Below are 23,002 nucleotides of genomic sequence, written 5' to 3' on the forward strand. Positions count from 1 at the left end.
GAACTGTAAGAACCGACCAAGCACCACCCAGGAATCCAACCCGTGAGTTGTATAACTGGGCAGAATTTTGGAATTGTTTTTCTTGGAGAAAAAAGTACACATAAATATTTAGATTTTAACTTTAAAGTACAGTAAGAGATTGTTCTCCATTTGTTCCCCAATAAGAGCACCCGCAAATATTATCTAGGCACATTGCTGTCCAAAAAAAAGATATATCATTTATATATATACACTTATATATTTAACTTTTGAACTATATACATCTAAAGTTTTATACAAAGGAGAAATTAACAGCTATCACATAAGAAATCTAGTGAACCTCTAGCTTGCAATCCAAAACAATTTTAAATAGGACATTTCCAAACGCCATTTCAACAATTCTTCTTTTTATATATACAGTCCAGGGGTCTTTTATTTCTCATGAATTCATAGGGAATAGGTTCTAGCACCTCAGCCTTCTTTACCCTGCTTCTCACAGTGCTACTCCTACTATGCCATGAATTCCTAGAGAATAGGTTTCAGCAGTTCAGACTCCGTTTGGTTCTCACAGAATGTGCTTCTCTGGGTGAAACAGGCTGGCGCTTCAGTTGAGCCCAGGTATCTTTCTCTTTGGCTTCCTTCTTTTTCTTCACATGTTTCAGGAATCTATCTCAGTTCTTAGAGTGCTTAATATGCTCAATGTGCACACTAATTCTCCTGGCAAGAATCTTGCCCTTAACTTGTTTGTTTATTTACAGTAATGCCAACAGCATGCTCAGTAACAGTGTAGACTCTTCCAGTGTTGCCATGGTGACATCTGTGGGACCTGCCTTTTTGAACAGTACCCATTCCCTTGATGTCTACAGTATCATCTTTCTTGTACTAATAGATTCCCATGTGTATGGCCAAAGGAACAACTCCATGTTCTCTAAAAGGCCTAGAGAACAGGTATCTCCTCTTTCCCTTTGTGTTGGTCATTTTGGTGAATTACTGGAAGATGGCAGCTCCAGCCAAAAGGCCCCACCCATTTCAACAATTCTAAGTTGAACTGACCTGAGACATATTTCAAAAGTTTTGTGCCTATCATTTCTAATCCTCACAATTCCTCTTCAAGATACACTATTTACTAGCTTCATTTTCCAAATGAAGAAATTGAGGCTTAAAGTGGTTGAATGTCATACTCAAGATCACATAGGTAATAATACAGGCAGGATTGGAATCTGTGTCTATATTCCTCTTCTTTCCATTCAGCCCTATAGCCTCTGATTTTTTGCAAGTTTATTGTGAGTTCATGCTAAGGCAATTTAATTCCAGAGATATGTTTTAAAATCAATATATTAATAGTAAGTAGAATATGTTCCATCTGAATCTTCATATTTTTTTTAACCGTTAAATATAAAACCCATGTTTTGTTGCTGTTAGACTTATGGCTATTAGGGTGGGGAAAGGAGGGGCAGGGGATGGAAGAAAAAGAAAAGCTGGTAATTTTTAGTGCCTGGTCATTTTGCCCCACAATTCATTCTACAAGCTTCTGCCAGGTACCCATGTTTGCTTAAAGATTTAAATCCCCAAGGACCATCTATGGGTAGCTGCAGTTATTACTAGCTTCACACATTCAAACGCAGTTAATACTAAAGGTTGCATACTTTCCTCTGAACCAGGACTTGCTTATGGAAATGAGGTTTCCTCCCTCTTCCAAGGCTGCTTGCTACTTGTTCGCAGACACTCACCTGAGAGAAATGAATGTGTCTCACTGGCTACTGATAACAGCCACTGATTCACTTAGCTTCTTTTGTGTCATGAAGTTTCTAAATCCTCTGCATGGGAATTCCCTATAGGGAGCCTTGGGATGCTTGGGGTCTGCCACCAAACCCCTTTCCAGGGAAAATGGTATAAAAACAGCATTTACTGATCACCCTGCTACCCGGTGATTTTTTTTTTTTTTATTGAGAATGATTTTATTTTTAAGCATCATATATACATTTATAAGTGTACAAGTGATGTATTTTATGTACATGGGTTAGGTTGCTCTTTAAGGACAGCATTAAGTGCCTACTGAAAAATTATTTTATACAAGAGTAAAGTTTGAAAAACAAACATCAATTTAGGAGACTAAAACTATACATCAATATAGAGAATGGATATAGGTTTTCATAATCCAGAACAGAACCTTTACCCACTCTGCCCTCCACCTGCTTCCCTCCTAGGTGGTCACCATAGGGCAGAAACTAATCAGTCAAGGATAGACTTCAGAGTGCGGTACCCAGACACTAATGGAGACAGGGAAGAGAAACAGACAAACTGGCACTTTGGTAGCCGGGTCTGACAAGCCCCGAACTTCTAAGCCAAGCTTCAACAAGCCTCCTCTCTTTTGAGTCTAATTTCTGACCTCGTGTCTGTATTTTATACTCAAATTCTCCAATTTCCTGAGAAACATCTGTGTCTTCTGCATGATTTTCCTTTACCATTACTTCCTCCATTCAGTGCCCCATTTATTTCAATTAAAGGATGTGAGGTTAAAAATGAGAAGAGTATTAAAAGATGTTTTCTCTAGAGGATTGTTTGCCCCAAAATAATCATTTTATGCTAGTTGGAATGAATATATTTCCTGGCTTCCTAAAAAAATTTAAAACTTGCTTTAGATTTAGAACTCTGAGCTCTTGAGGAAAAAAACCTAAATTAAAAGCATGGAGCCAGGCACAGTGGCTCATGCTTATAATCCTAGCAATTTGGGAGGCTGAGATGGGAAGATTGCTTGAGGCCAGGAACTGGAGACCAACCTGAGCAATATGGTGAGACTCCGTCTCTACCCAAAATAGAAATATTAGCTAGGTATGGTGGCACATGCCTGTAGTCCCAGCTACTTGGGAGGCTGAGGCAGGAGAATCTCCTGAGCCCAGGAGTTTGAGGTTGCAGTGAGCTATAATGATGCCACTGTACTCTAACCTGGGCAACAAAGCAAGACTCTGTCTCAAAAAAAAAAAAAAAAAGGTACGGTATCCCATCTTATATCTATTAGGATAGCTACTCTCAAAAGACATAAAATAACAAGAATTGGCATGAGTATGGAGAAACTGGAACACTGGCGCACTGCTGGTGGGAATATAAAATGGTGTAAACACTATGGAAAAGAGTATGGTGGTTCCCCAAACAATAGAGGTGGTTCCTCTATTGAAAATAGAATTACCATATACCCATTTCTGGTTGTATACCTAAAATAATTGAAAACAGGGTCTCTTTCTTTTGATTCAAAAAAATTAGAAAGTACAAGTGTTTTTTGTTACATGGATGAATTGTGTCATACTGAAGTCAAGGCTACCAGTGTACCCAAAGGCAAAGAAGTCATTTTATAAGAAAACAGGGTCTTGAAGAGATATTTGTACACCCATGTTCATAGTAGTGTTATTCATAGTAGTCAAAAGGTATAAATCCCCATCAACAGATGAATGGATAAACAAAATGTACTATATGCATATAGTATATGTATTATATATAATGATATATATGTGTGTGTATGTATATATAATGGAATATTATTCAGCCCTAAAATGGAAGGTAATTCTGATACATGCTACAACATGAATGAACCTTGAGGCCATCATACTAGGTGAAATAGGACAGTCACTAAATAACTAAATCACACAAATAACTGTGTGATTCCAATTATATGAGCTACCTAGTAGTCAAATTCATAAAGACAGAAAGCAGAATGGTGGTTTCCAGGGGCCAGGAGGAGAAAGGAATAGGGCATTGTTGTTTAATGGGTATAGAGTTTCAGTTTTGTGACATGAAATGTTCTGCAACAATGTGAATGTAGTTAATACCACTGAACTGTACACTTAAAAATTGTTAAAATGGTCAATTTTATGGTTATGTGTATTTTGCCACAATTAAAAGTGTTTTAAAAGTGTGCTGTTATTTTCAGTATTACATATTTCTTGCAAATGGCTGGGTTTCTGTATTACTAGAGACTGGGCAGATGTGGTCTGGAGTGAACCTGAAAACAGGTGGAGGGTTTATAAATCTGCCAACATGTGCAAGTGGAAACAAATGCCCTGCCAATCCCTACTCACCATATGTTGTCAGATGTTATGAGTGCTTCAGAGGGAGAGAAAAAAGTGCAAAATAAGTGCTCCATGGGGCAAGAGGAGAGACATCTGTAATGAGTCCAGAGAGGGCCAGCCAAGCTAACAAAATCAGGGGGACGCTTGGCCCTACGGTGGGAGGATAATCAAAGTGATGTGATGAGGGACACTTCCTGTGGCTGTGATGCCCTCTGTCACCACAAAGCATGGAATGAATGTTTATGCAAGGTAACCTGAGTAGAGTGCAGCTATAGGATCTTGAAGGAATCATCCAGACTCCTTCATATTTTGTTCTTATTGGATATTTAAATCTCTTATTGTTTCTTAATTATAAGTCTGGATTCTCAGTTTTGAAAACAAGCTAGTGTTATTTCTTAAGTATCTACACTTATTTATTGGTTCATTCAGAAGATAAAGTTTAAGATTGTAGTTCACAACCAGTAGAGAACAGAAATAATCATCTGCTATATATGACCCAAGATATACTTTAGAGAAGTTAAACTAGCTTTTTTTCTGTTGTTGCCTTTGTTACACCTTTATTCTGTGTCCTTATTTCCCAAATTGAGACACTAAAATCACGGATGTTGGGATTTGAGCAACAGCAGTGTTTCTCTAAAAACCGTAAAATGTGCTTGTGTATCTAAACTTTCTTACCATCCCCTTCTTTCTCTCTTTATTTTTTAAAAGCAGGAACTTTGCCATCCCTTAGTCTCTACTCTTATCATAACCATGATCACCTACTATAACTTAATGGTATAACTTATTCTCAGTGTATTTAATTCAATTAAATAAGCTTACGTTTAAAGCCTTGTATTAATAAACACTGAGCACTGCCATAAAGACAGGAGCATATGACAAAAAAAGACATACACCCTTTTTTAAAGGAATTAGAATCAAAGTGGGCAGTGCAACAAACACATAAACTACCAATAGTGAAAATTCAAATTACAATGACAAATACAATTGTTGTGGAGGCATAAGACAAATTGATTCCAATGAGGAGAAATCATGGAAGTTTCTTAGAGATAGTGCCTGTGGAGCTAGACCTTGGTCTAGGCTATTAACCAGCAGCAAAAAATGGATAAGAGGAAGAAACCGGAATGAAGGGAATTGGTTTTTGGGTACTGGTTTACACTAACTATAGAGAATATCTGGATAGAAAGGAAGAATGAAGAAGAACCAATGCTTACAGCAAAGACCAATTGTGGTAAATTAACATAAAGGTTCAGATGAGGCCATGGCAGTAATATAATTATGCATCCTAGACAGCTGGTGTTCTGGGTGAGCCCTGCAATATTTTGTGATGACTGAGCATACCTAGTAGAAATATATATTGTACATATTACAGGATGCAGTGGGATTGGGAGCTGAAGTTACCGTGAGAGATGACAAAGAGTCTATGAAGCCATGCCTGGCCTAGTCCTTGGATCTTCATTGCCAAGGGGTGGGTAAAGCTCATCTGGTATATGCACTCCTAATTCTTGATTTGGTGACCCCATGAAAGTCACAACTACTGAAAAGACAAAGAATAGCAAGACCAAAGGGACTGAGATTTTATGGTAAACCCCAAACAGTCCAGTGCAGCTCAAGTTTACATGCCTGGGAGAAAGAAGAGGAGACCAGGTTGCTGAAGACCTCATGGATACTTTGCTGGGACCTGGGGTCATTCTCCAGGCAATGTGGGAATAGGAAATAGGAAGAGAAAGGTGGCATGATAAATCCGAGCTTTCTGAAGGCAGCTCTGGCAGTGGTCACAGTGTGGTAGGGAGAGAAACTAGAGACAGGGAGAGCACCCTTGGCATTTTAATTGTCCAAGAAGAGAAGCAGAATCTGTTCTGTGGACATAAATGTTGGCCATGAAATAGCAAAGCAGACAGACCATGTACCAAAGCAGGAGTATGTGCCCCAAGGATCTAATGTGTCTCTACTGGGAACTGGACATCACTTGGAACCATCTTCAGCCATCCTTTGGGAAATAGAAGAGTTTATGGGATCTTAAGTATTTACCATAAGATCTTCTCCAAAATTTCCTTTGTTTTCCAGATACTTATATCCTCAGCCCCCCCCCCTCCAACTCTATTACATTTCTTTAGGAAGTGAAAGCTCAGAGATGGTGAGTCACTTACCAAATACATCTGTATACATTATCAATAGAACTGGGCCTGGGATCAAATAAAAATAGGAATATTCCAAATGCATGGGAAAGAAATGCTTTATCTTTCTGTTTCCAAATAACCAATAAATTGGAATGCACTGCTCCATAGTGTGTCATCATATACTTCTCAGGCAAAGAGATGTTTCTATGGAGGGATTTAAGATAGTCTTTTTAAGTGCTTTTAGTGATGAATACATTTTTAAAATATTAATATTTTTATTTAATCTATTTGAATGCTAGACCAGCACCACTGTGAAGGCACTAGAAATTATGTGGGTATCATCAAGATAGAATGAAGTTAGTAAACATCCAGTGATGCGTCATTGGTGAAACAGAGTCTTTGCTTTCACTGTACCCAATCTCTGACTCTCTAGCCCCAGCCCAAGCCCACCACCTGCCAACATCTCACCAGTTCTTTGAGACTTATCTTCTCTCTCATCTACTCATCTAGCCTTTTTGGACTAACTGTGCCAATACCCTTCTTTCTTCTTCCTAGCTACTTTTCCCAGAGCCCATCCCCGACACCTACAGACAGAGATGGTTTCCATGAAATCTTGCTCTGACCAAGCTAACACATCACATGATCATATGATTGCAGACAGAATAGTTCCTGGAGGGCAGGTGCTATGGTGTCACTTTTCCTTACATTGTCACTATCAAGAGGCAATCATGGACAATGAAAGTTTAAAAGTAAAGTAAATAATAGTTGGATACTGCATAGTGTCCCAGAATTGCAGCTCCAGAAAGAATGTGAACTTCAAATACAAATTTCACATTCTGTTTATGAATTTTTTCTACAGTGTCTAGTCTCTTAAAAAATTAGAAATCTTAGATCTTATGGTATTTGCATAGCTCTATTAGAAAAATATTTCTTATACGGGACAACAGGCTGCCATTTTATAGCCTCTACTCATTTCTGTTAGGTCCATACACTGGCAATACAAAATGTTAAGTGTGATTCTTCAGTGTTCATGTAGAAATGTGCAAAATCAGTTTGGATTCAGTTATGATAACAGTGGTGAGGTATGAAGTGTCAATAGGATATGAAGTCTTTTAGAAGGTGCATAGTTCCATTTACAAACAGCTGCAGAAATTACAATTAAATTTCTGATTGGGCAAAGCAGGTATTTTTAAACTGAGTATTGATGTAGTTATTTCTAGCTTATGTGCCAGGTGTGCGCCAAGAAGGAGGAGGACTTGGTAGCTGGAACCTAACCCAAATGACTATCCAGCTGCTCTGATTTTACATCTAAAAAGCTTTCAATTCTGTATACTTTAGACCAGAAATTTACTTTTTTAATCTAAGGCTGCTAAAACATTTTCAGAAAGTTCTACCATTCTAAGTGGGATATAACCCTTTTTCACTTAGGAAATTTTTCTTTTAAATGCTAACTATAAAAAAATCTGCCTGGACTTAAGAAAAAAAAAGACTATACTAACAGCAAGTTTTAGTATAAACTTTTTTTCTGATAAAATTGGAGAAAGTTTAATTTTTATTAAGCTTACTTTAAAATCTGCATCCATAAATACACTAATCTTGGACTTGCATTGAGACAGAAAACAGTAATTGTACTGACAGGTTTTACAACTGAAGGACATATAGTCATTGTAGATATTATAACTTAATGAAGAATGTAAGATAAAAATGAAAGGAAGTTCACATATAAAAGATGCAAACAAAAGAAAGGTATGAAACATTTAACATGTAAAAGTTTTATGCATTTAGTAGTATTTTCTTAGGAAAATTACACATCAAAATACATTTCTAAATGAATCATGCTTTGAGCAATTTCTTTTTAATATAATCAGATACATTATTATGTAGTAGAAGTCAGCGTAAAAATTAAACCATTTCAAAATTTAACAAATCTCATAAAGTCATTTCAAAGTAAATGATTAATTACAAAGCTTTGAAAAGATCACATTTCCCATAAATGAAATTTGACAGAAATATATATCTTACAGAAATTCACTATATGATATGTGACTTTTATGGCTGAACTATACAACTATCTCCAATTTCAATATTTGCCCAATAATATCAATACTAGCTGAGTAACTAATGCTAAATTTAGTCAAAAACAAAATACTTATTCATTTAGCTAGACTTAGCAACATGTTACCACATACTTGGCATTTTAATAATGCAGGGTTTTACTAGGGCTGATTGACGATTAAAACATAAGTTTCTAATAGATGTGAAAGGATTTAGTATTAGCTAGATGTTTGAACTGGTAGAGCATTTGGTATATTCTAGTTAGTGTTGGCATCAATTTTATACATGCAACCACATATGATTTTAGGATGTATATATTATATGTATATTATATATGTCTACATATATTATTTAAAGATATAGTTATATATACAGAAGGGTAGTTGAAATATTAAAACATCTACAATAGGATGGATTAGGCTAGGAATAGCTTATGAATATTAAAAACAAGATATTTTTATGCTATGTTGGGTACAATATAGCTTATTCCTAAAGCATTTTTCCTTGTTTTTTTAACAGGTTATTTGGTATCAAATCAGTAATTCAAACAGACTGTTCCAGTACTTGGAAGATCATAGTAAACCCAGAGCTGTCATGGTATCACCACGCCAACCCCATCCTCTTGCTGGTGATGTACTATACTCTGGCCACTCTGATTCGCATCTGGCTACAAGAACCCCTAGTAAGAATAAAAAGGTTTTCATGATCTTGTCTACAAAGCAACCTGGAATCTCCATGTGAAATGATTTATTCCTACCACCTACTGATAAATCAGTACTGTATTCCAATATAACTCTAGAACTATGGTTGTAGTGTTTTAATTCTGCAAAGAGTATTAAGTGAATATAAATACTGTCAGAAGGAAGACTAGCTTCCCTTTGCTGGTATCACTGTGTGCTGCTAAGAATGACAGGTGGTGAGGAGAATGGAAGACTCATTTTTACTGAGAACTTACTAAGTGCCCAACAATATGCTTGTCTGTTCACATATATTATCCCATTTAATCCACTAAATAATTCTGAAGAATAGGTATTATACATCTCTTACAGATGAGGAAAATGAAGTTAAAGAGGTAAATTTTTCTGAAACCACACATTACTGAACGGTACAAATCAGATTTAAACTCATGTTTGCCAACAAAGCTCGGGTCTTAGAGACCACACACCCTGTTTGACGTGGTGATTGAAGTTCCCCAAATCTCCTCCAGCCCTCTTAGCCTCTGGGGATGTTAGAGTGATAGCCTAGCTCTCCGCGGTCCCTGTAGCCTCCTGGACATCCCATTGTGGAAAGATGGGGATTAGGATATTCCCTTCCTGCACAAATGAGGACTAGTTTATTCCCTATGGGAATATTAACAAGGACACAGCACCAAGAGGAGGACCCAAGCCTGTGTGGCTTCTCTCTTTTCCCTTTCAGTGACAGAAAACTTCAGTTTGCTTTTATTTCCCCTTATTGTTACTGTGTTAATTAAAAATTGCCAATGGCTGGCTTAGGCTCATAAGGTTAACTGCACTCTAAGAACATTTGCATAGCTTCTTTCTAGTGCAGTTTAGAATACACGTGGAAAAGCTGTGAATATTTAACATTAGAGCATATTCTGTAATGTATGGGGCTTAGTAGAAATCATGGAACATATAATATTGATGTATTTATCAATTACAGGACAGCATTTTTGTCATTTTTAAAAGTATCTAGATTGAATCCCATATATTGTAAACATTCACTTTGAAAAATCGTCGTACTGAGGCAAAGATGAAAAGCTCTCTCTTGGCCACCCAGGCTGCTTAGGGAACTGCTGCAGGAAGCAGAGCTGTTCCTTTTATTCTGTGTTTCAGGTGCAGGAAGAGAGGCCCAGGGAAGAGGACAGAGCTCTGGCCTGTAGCCCCATCCAAATAACAGCGGAGAGGAGGAGGAGCCTGTGGTATGCAACCCATTACCCCACAGATGAGAGAAAAGTAAGCCATGAAGAAAGGAACATCCATTCTCTAATTTATTTTTCTATTTCTGTATTTTGTTATATAATAATATCATATGTAAATTCAGGTTGTTCAGTTTATAGAAATAGTTTGATTTAGGAGGCTTAGTACCAGAGAGCTCCATTCAGAGAGGAAGCATAAGGTTTCTAGAGGAAATACCACAGTCCCATCAGACCCTACAAGAATATCATTTTATATTTCAGTGCTTCCTACTGAAGTCTCTTAATCCTAAAAAGAATGTTGTTAATTTTTTAAAAAATAATTTTCTTTTTAAAACCAACAAAAAATAACAAAGCAATTTGTTAGCATTGGGGGAATGAAAGTTTCAAAGTTGAAATACACTGCAAAAAATAATTTCACTCTGTGGGGTAACTGGCCACAATAGTAGCTCAATAACCACTTAGAGAAGAGAAGACCCAAACAGTCTGTATGAATATGCTGGAGAATCTTTCAATATGCTGAGGCAACCGTGTGTGTTGACAAGGAAAAGTGAGTTACAATTGGATAATTCAGACAACTCATGTATTTTATATATAATGAATAATTCACATGACCTTTTAATCACTTATTGACCATTTTGAACTCAACTGAGTCAGTGCTTTATTGACTTGTCAAAATGGCCTATTTGCAATGTTGTAAAGACAAATACTCATATTTCTTGGATGGAGTCAGCATGCCTCCCAGCATGTCTGAGAATTGAGGAGTGGGTTCTCTGATTCCTTTGGTGCCAAGTGAGTTTCTCTAAGACACAAGGTTTGACTTTCAGTGCTGCTAACCCCGTGCTGAGACAGGGTAGGACAATGTGTGCTACAGCTGATAGCATTTGTTGCGATGATAAAATTTCAGTGCTTGAGTAAAATTTAGAATTTTGGAAAACTTGTATCCACCACTGAGAGCTTGAAAACTTTTAATATTTAAGGGCTTTTTTGATGAGATCGGCGTGATCTTAACAAATGTGCTTCTCAAATATCACATAATCAAATGTGTCAATACTTGATAGAGCTATATAACTCACCAAACCAACAGCCTCAAAATCATCACTGCCTAAGGTGCAGGATACATTGATGGGTTTTAATGTTACAGAGTATGAAAAGGTCAGTAATATAGTCTCAGATTCCACAGCGCAACTAACCTTCAAGAAACTACCACGGGTTGAGTTTGATGTAGTAGCAATGACTATCTGCAATTATCTGGTTAGACTATTAAAATACTCCTTCCTTTTCTGATTGCATACCTCTGAGAAACCATATTTCCATCATATACTTCAACCAAAACAGCATGTCACAGCAGATTTGACACAGAAACAGATATGGAAGTCCAGTTGTCTCTTATTAAAAAGCCAGACTTTAAAAAGCTATGCAAAAGTGTAAAATAATGAAACTCTTTTTACTATTTGTTTTCTAAATATAGCTATTTGAATCATTTATTTATGTTAACATATAGTAGTTTTTAAAACTTTTAATGAATTAATAAATAAATATTTTAAATGCCCATTAAAATTTCTAATATAATAGACATTGATAGATAGAACTCACAAAAATAAAAGCTCTTTGGGATGCTCAGTGATTTCTAAGAATGTAAATGAGGCCTGACTGAAAAATGTCACAGAACCATTTGCTGTGCTAATGATTATTTGGGGGAAGCCCAAACCACTTGGCACTAATATGGTTAGAAATCACAGTCACATAATAATTATTTTGTTGTAGACAGTATGCAAGTCTTAAGCTCAAACTGTACTACAAATCAATTTTTTTATTATGAAACTTCTACTTCCTGAAAAGTAAATACTTTCAAAATTCTGCAGGTTTCTTAAAGGATTCCAGGAGTATAAAACTAAGCTGCTTATTCTATCAGAACAAAATAATTGAAAAACATAATAACTTTTATAGTTATGCAGCTTATTGTTGCTTATTTGCTGTTATAATTAAAACTTAACCGCATAAGCTGGAAAATAGTTATAATAAACAGCAGCATCCAATTCAATTATTTGTCCCTTTATATTTCGCATGGCAGTTTTAACATACTAGTGATCATTGAGTTAAAGAGAATGGGTATTTGTATAGTGAAGCATTAAAATGCTTTCAGCTTCTTACTAACATGCTGTCCTGCTTTGCTCTTTGCAGCTTCTTGCCATGACCCAGGATGACTACAAGCCATCTGATGTTAGTATACCCTTAGAATTATCATGTACTCTTATGTAAGTGATGTGAAAGTGACTGACAGAAATGGAATTAGCTCTTTTGAGAATATTTTAGTGATCTATAAAATTTCCACAAGCTTTTCAATTTTTTTTGCAGAAATTATATCTAGTTGATTGTTGTTAAAAAACAGTAACTGATATGATATGAGATTGAGCATAATCATATATAAAGTATTTAAACTTTTAAAAAGCCTTTTTTGTGGGGTGATTTTAAAAGCATTTTGTTCTGTAGATACGCCTACTACATATTTTAAATAGGAAGTCTTGCATGTCCATTGTGCATGTGTATATTTGTATGTTTGTCTCAAAAATTGTAAAGGCAAAGAGACCGGGGGATGGGGGGGTGCAGGGGCGGGGACGGAGAGGCAGTTGCACTTAACGGGGCAGTGAGGGAATTGCAACCTTTCAGTCAGACAGAGACCCCAGAGGGTGCTGTCTCAGCTGAGGCCTGAAGGACATTTGCATTCATCCTGTGCAGAGCTACATGGGGTGTGGGGCAGGGCAGAGTTGGGTCCAGGTCCAGGAAAGGTCTGGAGTCCCAAGCAGCTGGAGGGATGGCTAAGGGGTAGACGGTGGCAAATGCTAAAGAAGCCAAGAGATTAGCGCAAATGCTGAAGGCCTCAAACAGCCTTTTAAGAGTGTTTGCACTTTATATTGAGCACAGAGGGTGCATCACACAGTTTGCAACAGAAGTGAGATCAGATCTGATACACCTTTTACTGCGATCACTCTGTGGAGGCTGGATTTGGAGAGGGAATGTACAAGATACATCTTGCTAAGATATTTGGGTAGTTGACTAAATTGTTCAGCTTGCAGTCAGTTCCTCTTCACTGCCAGGTGAGGAAGGGAGGGCAAAGGCAGGGAGGAGGGGGGTATATTGACATTGGAAACCCAGAGCTGCTGTGACAGGTGTCATCTTCCCTGCACCCCTGCAGGGCCTGCTTGTGACTGTGAATGGCAACCCCGTGGACTACCACACCATCCACCCCAGCCTGCCCATGGAGAATGGCCCCGGCCCCGGCAAAGCCGACCTGTACTCAACCCCACAGTACCGATGGGAACCTTCCGACGAACCCTCAGGTAAGGAGACAGCCCTGGGAAGGCACGTGTTATGCACAGGGGTGTATTTCTCTCTCTTTCATAAGCTTGGCCTCTCTCTTACTTTTGTTTGTTGTTTATTGGATTTGGTTCCTTTTTTTCAAAACAGAGGTATTATCTTCCATGGTCAGTATAATTAAGCTCATTTCTTTAAGTTCTGCCTATATTTTGTCCTAGCATATTGCTATTTGTATTCTATCCTGGTATACAAAATAAATAACATAATTGGGGCAAACTTTGAAAAAAAGGTAAAAACCATTTTAAACATGTCAATTTATGTATAGCATTAAACCTACATGTGTATATATGTATGTTAGTCTTTCTTTTAGTTGATATTGTAATTAGGGTCAGTAGTTTTCTGGCTAATGCATGAGTGTTTTTAAAAAGAGTCCTTTTTGTTCGTTAAAAAAAGGAGAACATCAAAACGTGTACAGGGCTTTTTCTGCCTTTTCTCTCAGTATATTATGTTGAAGGAAAGCAAGCTATTACTAGAGATGACAAGTTGGTGGCCTGGGGCTGAGATTTCACCCTCAGGTGAAATATATATATTTTTTAATTTAAATAGTAACCATCGTTTTAAAAGCTGTAGTTCTGACCTAGAAATGGCAATTTCTGGAATCCCTTGTAAAATGTGAACATCTGGCAACGCTAGTCCCTGCCTCTCTCTCTACAAGATTAGCTGGACTTCTGTTATCATGGCCCCTACTGGGAACCAACTGCCAATTATTAGTCCATAAGGACAGAATTACCTAACTTTAGTATTTAGGAAAAAAAAAAAAGTACAATACATGAAGCATGCAGGTAGCAGCCAAGTGGCTACAAAATTATAATTGATTTATATCCCTATTTTTATGTGATTAACACTAGTGTTGTTAGACATTATCCTCCTTCAGTGAACAGCCAGCAGCTGTCCAGTTTGCACCAATGATACATTATGCTTACTTTGAAGGCCTTTTTGCATAATTCTTTATCAGGCTTATTCCAAAGTTCTGTTCTTCATAATTCTTTATCTGTACTTCCTGCAGTTGCCCTTGACAGTGCACCTACTTAACTGTACAACTGGTTAGTCACATTATTCGACATTCCTTAGTAAGGTTAAATCAAGGTCAGTCACCCTCCCCCATCCGCTCTGCCACATGCACTCCCCAACCCCAGATGGCACCTGTGAGCTCCACAGTGTCAGACTATCCGTTTGTTACCCTTTTCTGCTTCCTACATGCAGGTGTTTTTGTTTGCAACTCAGGTTTAAACTGAAAAGCTTAAGGAAATTCAGTGCTTTACAAAGTGTGGTCTTCAGAGCATTGGTACCAGAATCACAAAGGGCAGGGACCAAGAATTGGCATTTGTGACTTCTAATGTTTGAGATGTTCAGGTCACAGCCTAGATGTCCATCTATTTACACATTATTCATATGAGAACAAATAAACAGACTTTTGGCTGCTGACAAGGACAATAGAAAAATACTCAAATCATACATTGAGCTTTCAAAAGTGAAACAAAAGCTGGGAAGTATTTTTTTATTTTTAATTGAATCTATGCACACAAAATATGTCACAACCAGAAAGGTAGTATGCAAGTAACTCTAAAATTCGTCACATTCAGTGTTTTCATCACTGTCTATGGTTTTCAGGCTCTCCCTTATAACTCTTAGGGTTATCCAGTCCTCCTGCTGGAGGAATGAAAGCAAGTAAGTTTCTGCTCCTGATTTTGGAGCCTGTGTATGGTAGCATGCGTGGTCACTGATTTTTCAGTAGTTTATCCTTCCTCTTCATGGTGCTAGGAAACTCGGTTCTCTAACCAACTTGTATACAGCCCATTTAACTAAAACAAGAAAGACAGGACACTTTACTTAGCAGCTTAAAACAACATTTAGTGTGATACAGTTTCTCTGGGTCAGGAATCTGGGTGTGACTAGGTTGGTGCTTACAGCTTAGGGTCGCTCATAAGGTTGCAGTCAAGCTGCTGGCTGGGGCTGCCATCTCTTCTGATGGCTTGAGTGGGGGAGAATCTGTTTCCAAGCCCACTGTTGGCCAGCTGGCCTCGGGCTCTTGCTGACTGCTGGCCAGCAGAGACATCAGTTCTCACCACCTGAGCCATAGCACAGGGCAGTTTACAACATGGCAGCTGGCTTCTCTCAGGACAAGTGAGTGAGAGAATGAGAGAAGGTGCCCAAGGTGAAAGCCACAGTCTTTTGAAACTGAATCTTGGAAGTGACACTCCATCCCTTCTGAAGTGTTCTGTTTGTTAGAAGCCTGTCCCAGGTGCTACCCACACTCAGGGGGAAGGACTCACACAAGGGCATGAATGCCAGGAAATGGAAATTTTCTACACCCTCTCAAACGGAAATTTTCTTCCCACAATTTCTGAGGGCAGGGTCCCATTACACTGACCAGGCAGAACATACTGATTCTGTTTGACTTCTAAGGGCTTTATTAATTGGAAATAATTTCTGAAGTCTAAAATAAAAGGCTATGTCAAAATCATACATTTGCTTTACTGCTTGGAACATTTATACAAATTTCATGTTTGCATAAATAGTTACATAAAATATTTTTCCATCTAGAAAAGAAAGAGGAAGAGGAAGAAGAGAAAGAAGAATTTGAAGAAGAACAAAGCCATGAGGAGAAAAGAAGCATCAAAGTTCACGCCATGGTCTCAGTGTTCCAATTCATTATGAAACAAAGTTATATCTGTGCCCTCATTGCTATGATGGTACGTACGAGTGGCAGTGGCAGGGTGCTGGAGAAGTGGTGTCCACAGCCCTGCAGGCTCTAAGCTCCACCGTCTTCTCAGGGCCAACATAAGTACAGTAATCTTCCCAATGCCTTGGCAGAGAATGGTCTGCTATGTTAATTTTTCATGGGAGTTTTATACTATAGTTTTCAAAATCATATCCTTGTCAACCCTACTTATCCTCCCTTTAAATATTAATACATTTCTCTCAAATTAATTTTTCAAGTCAGGTTCTTCCCTGTTTTCCCAACTTCAAAGGACATATTGGGTAGTTTTTGTAAAAGGTATTGAAGGTGTTTAAGGTTAATAGAGGCTGCTTTTATTTCTTTCAGATGTTGAGAATTATATTCACATCTTATCTTAGATTTAGGTGAGACTATTCCATCTTAGCTGTACTAACTTTTTACTGATATGAGCATCAAGCAACCATGGTTCTCCAGAGCTTGTTCCAGTTGTGAGCTTTCAGTTTATGCATGTTTCTGTCACCTCTAGATACATTCTCCATATCTAACATCATATTTTAATCCCATGGCCTATAGATAGAAGATAACAGAAGCTCTAATCTCTCCCTTTCCTAAAAACAAATTTTCTTGAGGAAGCTGAGTTATTTTTGAGAAACCTAATATTTTTGTTTAAAATGCAACTCTTCCAAATCCTGTGGTAAATGATGAGATCCCATTTACACTTTTGAAGATAAAAAATAAAAATATTCTATAACTCTAGGGGAAAAAGACACAGTGTCTCCAGGCACATAGTCAAGATGATTCCCAGATGAACCCACGCGTAATTCAGCTTTAGTTTCTAGTGAGGAAAACAGCCACACATGAGGGAAGGCCAGGAGAAAGAAAGCTCCTTGAAATTGAAGGTGCTCTTGGGGATTGCCAGTTCTATTCTTAATTCTCTGCTCTTTGGTTACCTTTTGACATTTTCTATCAGCCTCTACTTTAAATTACAGCACATCTCTGACTGTTAAATATCAAACATATTGTAGATGCAATTTATAATTCTGATTCTGAATTCAAAAAAGTATATACTTATTTTTTTTCTCCCTAAGCCAGGTAAGTATGGTTTTTTCTTTAAAGAAATAGAACTTAAAAAAATCTTTGAATACACATTTTGTTACTTAATAGAAAAAAAATCTATTGTAAAACAACACAATCCATTAAAGATGTGTGCTTGTCTGTTACCATTGTATTAATGGAGCCATGATATTAATGTTTTAAAAGTGCCTGCTTTCCATGGAAGCTCCCTATTACAGACTTCTTAATCACACAGAAACAGAAGTCCTGAGGAGTCAAGTCTGTTAAAATGATATTAGCATTTATTTAAAAAATTCAATGTACAAATATACTGTCTAGACAATTCTGAAACTGAACATAAGAAACAGCACAAAGCAGATTCTACTTCCCAAATACCACAACTGGAAAGTACATGTGACTTGGCATTAAAAAGAAGAGATAGTTTTTTTTAATGTTCATAATTTCTTTTTCTCCCTCATCCTCCCAAACAAGAATAATGAAGGGGCTGGGGAGGGAGGATCTTCTGGAATTATAATATCCCTGAAAATTATTTTCCTGGGTCACACAAAAAATGACAGAGTTACATCTGCATTTCATACCAGAATAAATAACATAAATACATTAAATATTACCTAACCTTTGATAAATTCTATTTCTAAGAAATAATAATTTCATGAAAATAATTCAGACTTGGTACTAGTTGTCATTCACTAACTTAATTTTGATAAAAGAAATTTAAATTTTTTATCTATGATTATATATATTTAGCAACAATTTAAATTATCACTTTAAAAAAGCTAATGGTGCTTTAGGACAGATTTGCAAATTGCTGAGAGGAAATATTTGTTTATTCCATGCTGACTTTATCTATCTTTATACCTATCTAATTTCCAGAAGCAAAATAGATTTGTAAAATATTTGAACCTTAAAACTAACTCTTGATATTTATGATATTCAGGAATGCGATTGATTTCAATTAGCTCAAACATATCTAGAAAATGTTTTTTTAAAGGTCTTTTCACCAAAAAAATATGGTATCAGATTATAATAAATGATAACAGGTTTCCTGAAGTTAATAGTATTTGTGAGCCTGCTATACAGATTGTCCTGGTAGCTTCCATTTGAGATACATTTCTGATTCTTTGAAAGTTTAATGTGAATGGAAGATGATCTGATTGTTTTTTAGTCCCAACTCTTACAGGACAGAAGCTGAAACTGGCCTTTATTAACTTGGCTTTATTGTCTTGGGTGTGCGGAAGCCTAACATGCAACTTCCTCGTATAAATTTTCTAATTTCCATCACGTATATCTTCTCGGGTCGTCTACCAAGAAGTGATCCCTGAAGCCCAGCTTTTATAGTTAACCTAATGATTCTCAAAGCTTCTATTTCTGAGCCTCAACAATGGCCCACACTCACTTATCACTTGCAAATAACTGCTGACTCTAGACTATTTGGGGGGGGGGGCGAGGAGAAAACATGGTTATTTTTAATACTGTAAAGTAAGGTAAAGAACAAGAGATTTGATGCTCAAGGGAAACAGATTTAGAATGAAGACACCTTTTGCCTTTGACCCTATTCCCTAGAAGTTCAAAAGCAATGTCATTCTCAGCGCAATCAGTATTTCTGTTTTCTTCCTTTCCTGTGCCAGAGGTTGGGGTCTCTCTCCATTACTGCACCACAACTCTCCTCTCCCTCCTTTGAATATTATTTCCCTTTTCATTTTAGATAAATTTTAACTTACCAGCAAGGGGGGACTGTACATCGTATTGACCATTATCGTCTTGTCTTTTCTCCCTCCAGGCCTGGAGCATCACCTATCATAGCTGGTTGACATTTGTGCTGTTGATCTGGTCGTGCACTCTTTGGATGATTCGGAACAGAAGAAAATATGCCATGATCAGCTCTCCTTTCATGGTGGTTTATGGAAATCTACTGTTGATATTACAGTATATATGGAGTTTTGAGCTTCCTGAAATTAAAAAGGTCCCAGGATTTTTAGAAAAAAAAGATCCGGGAGAACTTGCTTCAAAGGTAAGTGAATAGAAAAACAAAAAAACAAAACAATGGCACAAAACCACAAACATTATAATAATCATATCTAAGAGAAACCTAACAAAAATAGTCTCCAGATAGTCACTGCTTTGCAAAAGTGAACAGATACATGTGATGGTAAGAGATAATTTACAGTGCTTAGGGGTCTCTATAATTTAAACATTAACATTATATTACACCATGATATTAGCTTTTACTTAAAAATGACAATACTTTCCACTCAAAGAAAAATTATAATATAAATTATTTTTTAGTATAAATTGTACTCTAGTAGAAATTAGGTGTGGAAATAGGAAAATACCATGTAAAATATATCATAGGGTTAGAGGACTTTCTTTGATAGATTATCAATTTGTAAAACATGCTTAGCACATTGCTGTTATAGATAAGTATTGCTTATTAATGACAACATTTTTTCTCCAATTATGTCCTATAAAACTGTGGTCCCAACCCCTGGGCCACAGACTGATAACGGTCTGTAGCCTATTAGTAACTGGGCCACACAGCAGGAGGTGAGTGGCAGCTAAGAGAGCCAGGGAGGGAGAGAAGCTTCATCTGTATTTATAGCCACTCCTCATTGCTCGCCATCCTCCCTGCGCCCCCAGTCTGTGGAGAAACTGTCTTCCATGAAACTGTTCCCTGGTGCCAGAAAGGTTGGGGACCACTGCATAAAATATTTTTAGTAGCAAAAATTAAGAATGACACTTGCATTTTTTTCTTCTACTGATTATATGATATGCCTTCATCTAAGTTAGAAAGTTCATAATCTTTTCATTACTCATTTATTTTCATGGGCTATTTAATAGTTTTTATTTCAGAAAATTAGGTGCAACTTACTGTTTCTTTTGTTAACAAAGCAGACTAAACACACATTCCCTTTGTGCTGGTGACTTCATTAAGACAGTAAAAACAAATGTGAATATATTGAATGAGCTTTGAAAATTAATATCTCTAAAGGAGACATTTACATCACCTGAAATTCACTTTTCCTGGAAGCAACCACCTGCTTTCAGGGTTACCAGACACCCCATATCCAAGGCAATCAGGTGTAAATGGGGTGTCAGTCTTCATAACAGATTTTTTTTGGTGAAGGGCTATTAGAGTAAAGGAAAAAAATTCTACCAAGTGAATGCTAATGACAGTTAAAGGTGATACCATAATCCCTTGTGTTCATGGACCACGGAAAGTTTATTCATTCATTTATTCATTCATCCTAAACTCCCATGCCTACCCACCCACACTTTTCTTCCAAACCATACTCCATGCTCAAAATCTTTCTTAATACTCCCACGGACAAGTCCCCTTTATTTAATAGTCCTTTCTTTTACCTCCCTCCATCTCTTTCCCCTTTAACACAGACACACACACAGGCACACACACACTCACACACAACTGGTAAGTCGCTTTTTTTCTGTAAGAGAAATTCAAAATCTTATTCTTTTGATTGTGTAAATCCATTGCAACCTGGCTCAGAATAACAATGAGACTTCTAAAAATGCCAACTAATTAGTTGAATACTCTCCCATCTAATCTAAAATTAACAGTTCTTAGGGAGGAAAACATTACTAGGGAAATAAATTTGTTACTTGTAAAAAAAAAAGTGATTCTTGGAAATTATGCACTTATATTTTAAAGTATCCAGGAGTCCAAAAACAAGAAAAAAGCAAGATTTTGTCACAGACAATAACAATACAACTCCAGGCTCATACAATCTCTATCACAATAAGATTTATCAAAACATATTATTAAACACACACCGTTTACAGAGTACCAGATGAGTCAGAGTGTTAAAAAATAAGAGAAAAGAAACCAGCCTCAGTACTCGAGGGTCTGAACACCTCCAGTGGAGCCAGACTGTACGACTTTGCAGCATTCCTAAGTGTGTCTCATTCCAGGCTCCATCAAACTATATCAACTGCTGCCTTCAAACTTGGCTTTTAACTCGCCTTCCCTAGGAATGATATCCCACCTGCCCCCAATTACTCCTGGCCTCTCTGAATAAAGAAATACATTAGAGAAACAGATTTCATTCCCAATTTGCAGCTATAGTTTGATTCATAGTGACTTCTGGAATTTTAATGCCAGATTTTCAGAAATGTAGGCACTCTGGTTCTTGATTTCATTAGGTCGTGGGCACATCTACCAGGACTTATTGGCACTGGTTCATGTTGAAAGTAAATGATAAGTGGACATTTATGGATAGTTAAGGGAGCAATTCAAAGTGAAAATGACCCATTCATTTGCCTATTAATTCTTTTCATTTCTTTGCCAAATATTTACAAAAATCCTGTTGATACTATGAACCACAATGAGATACCACTTAATGTCCACTGTATGGCTGTAATTTAAAAAGATAAATAATAACAAATGTTACTGAGAATGTGGGAAAATTGGAACTATCACGCACTGCTGGTGGGAATGTAAGATGGTATAGCAACTTTGGAAAATAGTGTGTCAGCTCCTCAAAATGTTAAACATAGAATTATCATAAAACCAGCAATTCCAGTCCTAGGTTTATATATACCCAAGAGAATTGAAAACATATGTGCACATGAAAACTTATACATGAATGCTCATAGGAGCATGATCCATCACAGCTGAAAATACAGAAACAACCTAAATGCCCATCAACTGATGAATATGGATAAATGTTGTATGGCCATACAATGGAATATTATTTAGTAATAAAAAAGAATAAGGCACTGTACATGCTACAAAATGGATAAACCTTGAAAACATTATGCTAAGTAAAAGAATCTACTTTCACAAGAATACATATTATATAAATCCATTTACATAAAGTACCAGATTAGGCAAATCTATAGAGACAAAAAGTTAAATTAGCAATTGACTAGGACTGAGATGGGGAGAAAAGGAGGAACTTCTATGGGGCTTCTTTTTGGGGTGATGAAAATGTTTTAAAATTGATTGCAGTAATTGCACAACTGTGTGAGTATGCTAGAAACCACTGAGTTGTACACTTTAAATGGGTGAATTGTATGGTATGTGAATTATATTTCAATAAATATATTTTTAGAAAACACTATGTGCTAGGTACTATATTCCTAAAGAATGGAGCTCCCCAAAATCATAAGTTTTTTCCTAGTCCTCAAGAAAGTGCTAATATAAAAGTACAGGCACTTAGAACTATTCTTCCTTAAGCTTTGAAGATATTAATAGAAATAGTAAGGGGTTCTGTTTTCTGGGATGAAATTTTCTCTTTCTCATCTGTGGAGTCGTTCAAAATAAGAAACATTGCAGAGTCAATGGAGTATTATACAAGGAGTGTATCTTCTTTTGCAATTGTAATGATATCACAGTCAGATGGAAATCAACCAAGGACGAACATCTTGAGGGAGGCCACTTGCTGGAGTTGATTTCCTGCCCAGATGGAAGTAGTTGGACAGTCTGGTGCATCTTCCTCAGGGCCTTGCACAGTCCTGAATGTGCTCCTGGCACCGGACACAGGCATGCAAGCATCCTCAGGAAGGGGATTTAAAAGCAGTGAATTTCAGAAAGTAGCCGACTAGAGGCTGTTCCAGCATGCTTCATCCACTTACCAGCACCAAAATAGCCTGCAGGCAATCAAACTGCAAACATTTATCCAAGAAGGAACATGGGAGTTCAACAGAAAACCAGGAGGAAAATCCAGAATCTGGAAAGGAGAAGGAGGGCAGGCAGCCTGTGTGTCCGGGACTGGTTAAAAAC

At 37.1% G+C, this 23,002-nt stretch overlaps 1 protein-coding gene across 2 annotated transcripts in view; it reads left to right on the forward strand.

Moving 5' to 3' along the window:
* Window positions 1–23,002, forward strand: part of PIEZO2 (piezo type mechanosensitive ion channel component 2) — a 441,466-nt gene that overhangs the window by 301,404 nt on the left and 117,060 nt on the right. For both annotated transcript variants that reach the window (XM_045527221.1, XM_045527222.1), the window contains exons 8-13: window positions 8,735–8,897; window positions 10,051–10,170; window positions 12,315–12,353; window positions 13,327–13,471; window positions 16,053–16,201; window positions 19,043–19,273. In XM_045527221.1, the coding sequence (XP_045383177.1) occupies window positions 8,735–8,897; window positions 10,051–10,170; window positions 12,315–12,353; window positions 13,327–13,471; window positions 16,053–16,201; window positions 19,043–19,273 (847 nt within the window). The remainder of the gene's footprint in view (window positions 1–8,734; window positions 8,898–10,050; window positions 10,171–12,314; window positions 12,354–13,326; window positions 13,472–16,052; window positions 16,202–19,042; window positions 19,274–23,002) is intronic.

Source organism: Lemur catta, chromosome 16, assembly GCF_020740605.2.
Source record: "Lemur catta isolate mLemCat1 chromosome 16, mLemCat1.pri, whole genome shotgun sequence".
In the NCBI taxonomy this organism is placed as follows: Eukaryota; Metazoa; Chordata; class Mammalia; order Primates; family Lemuridae; genus Lemur; species Lemur catta.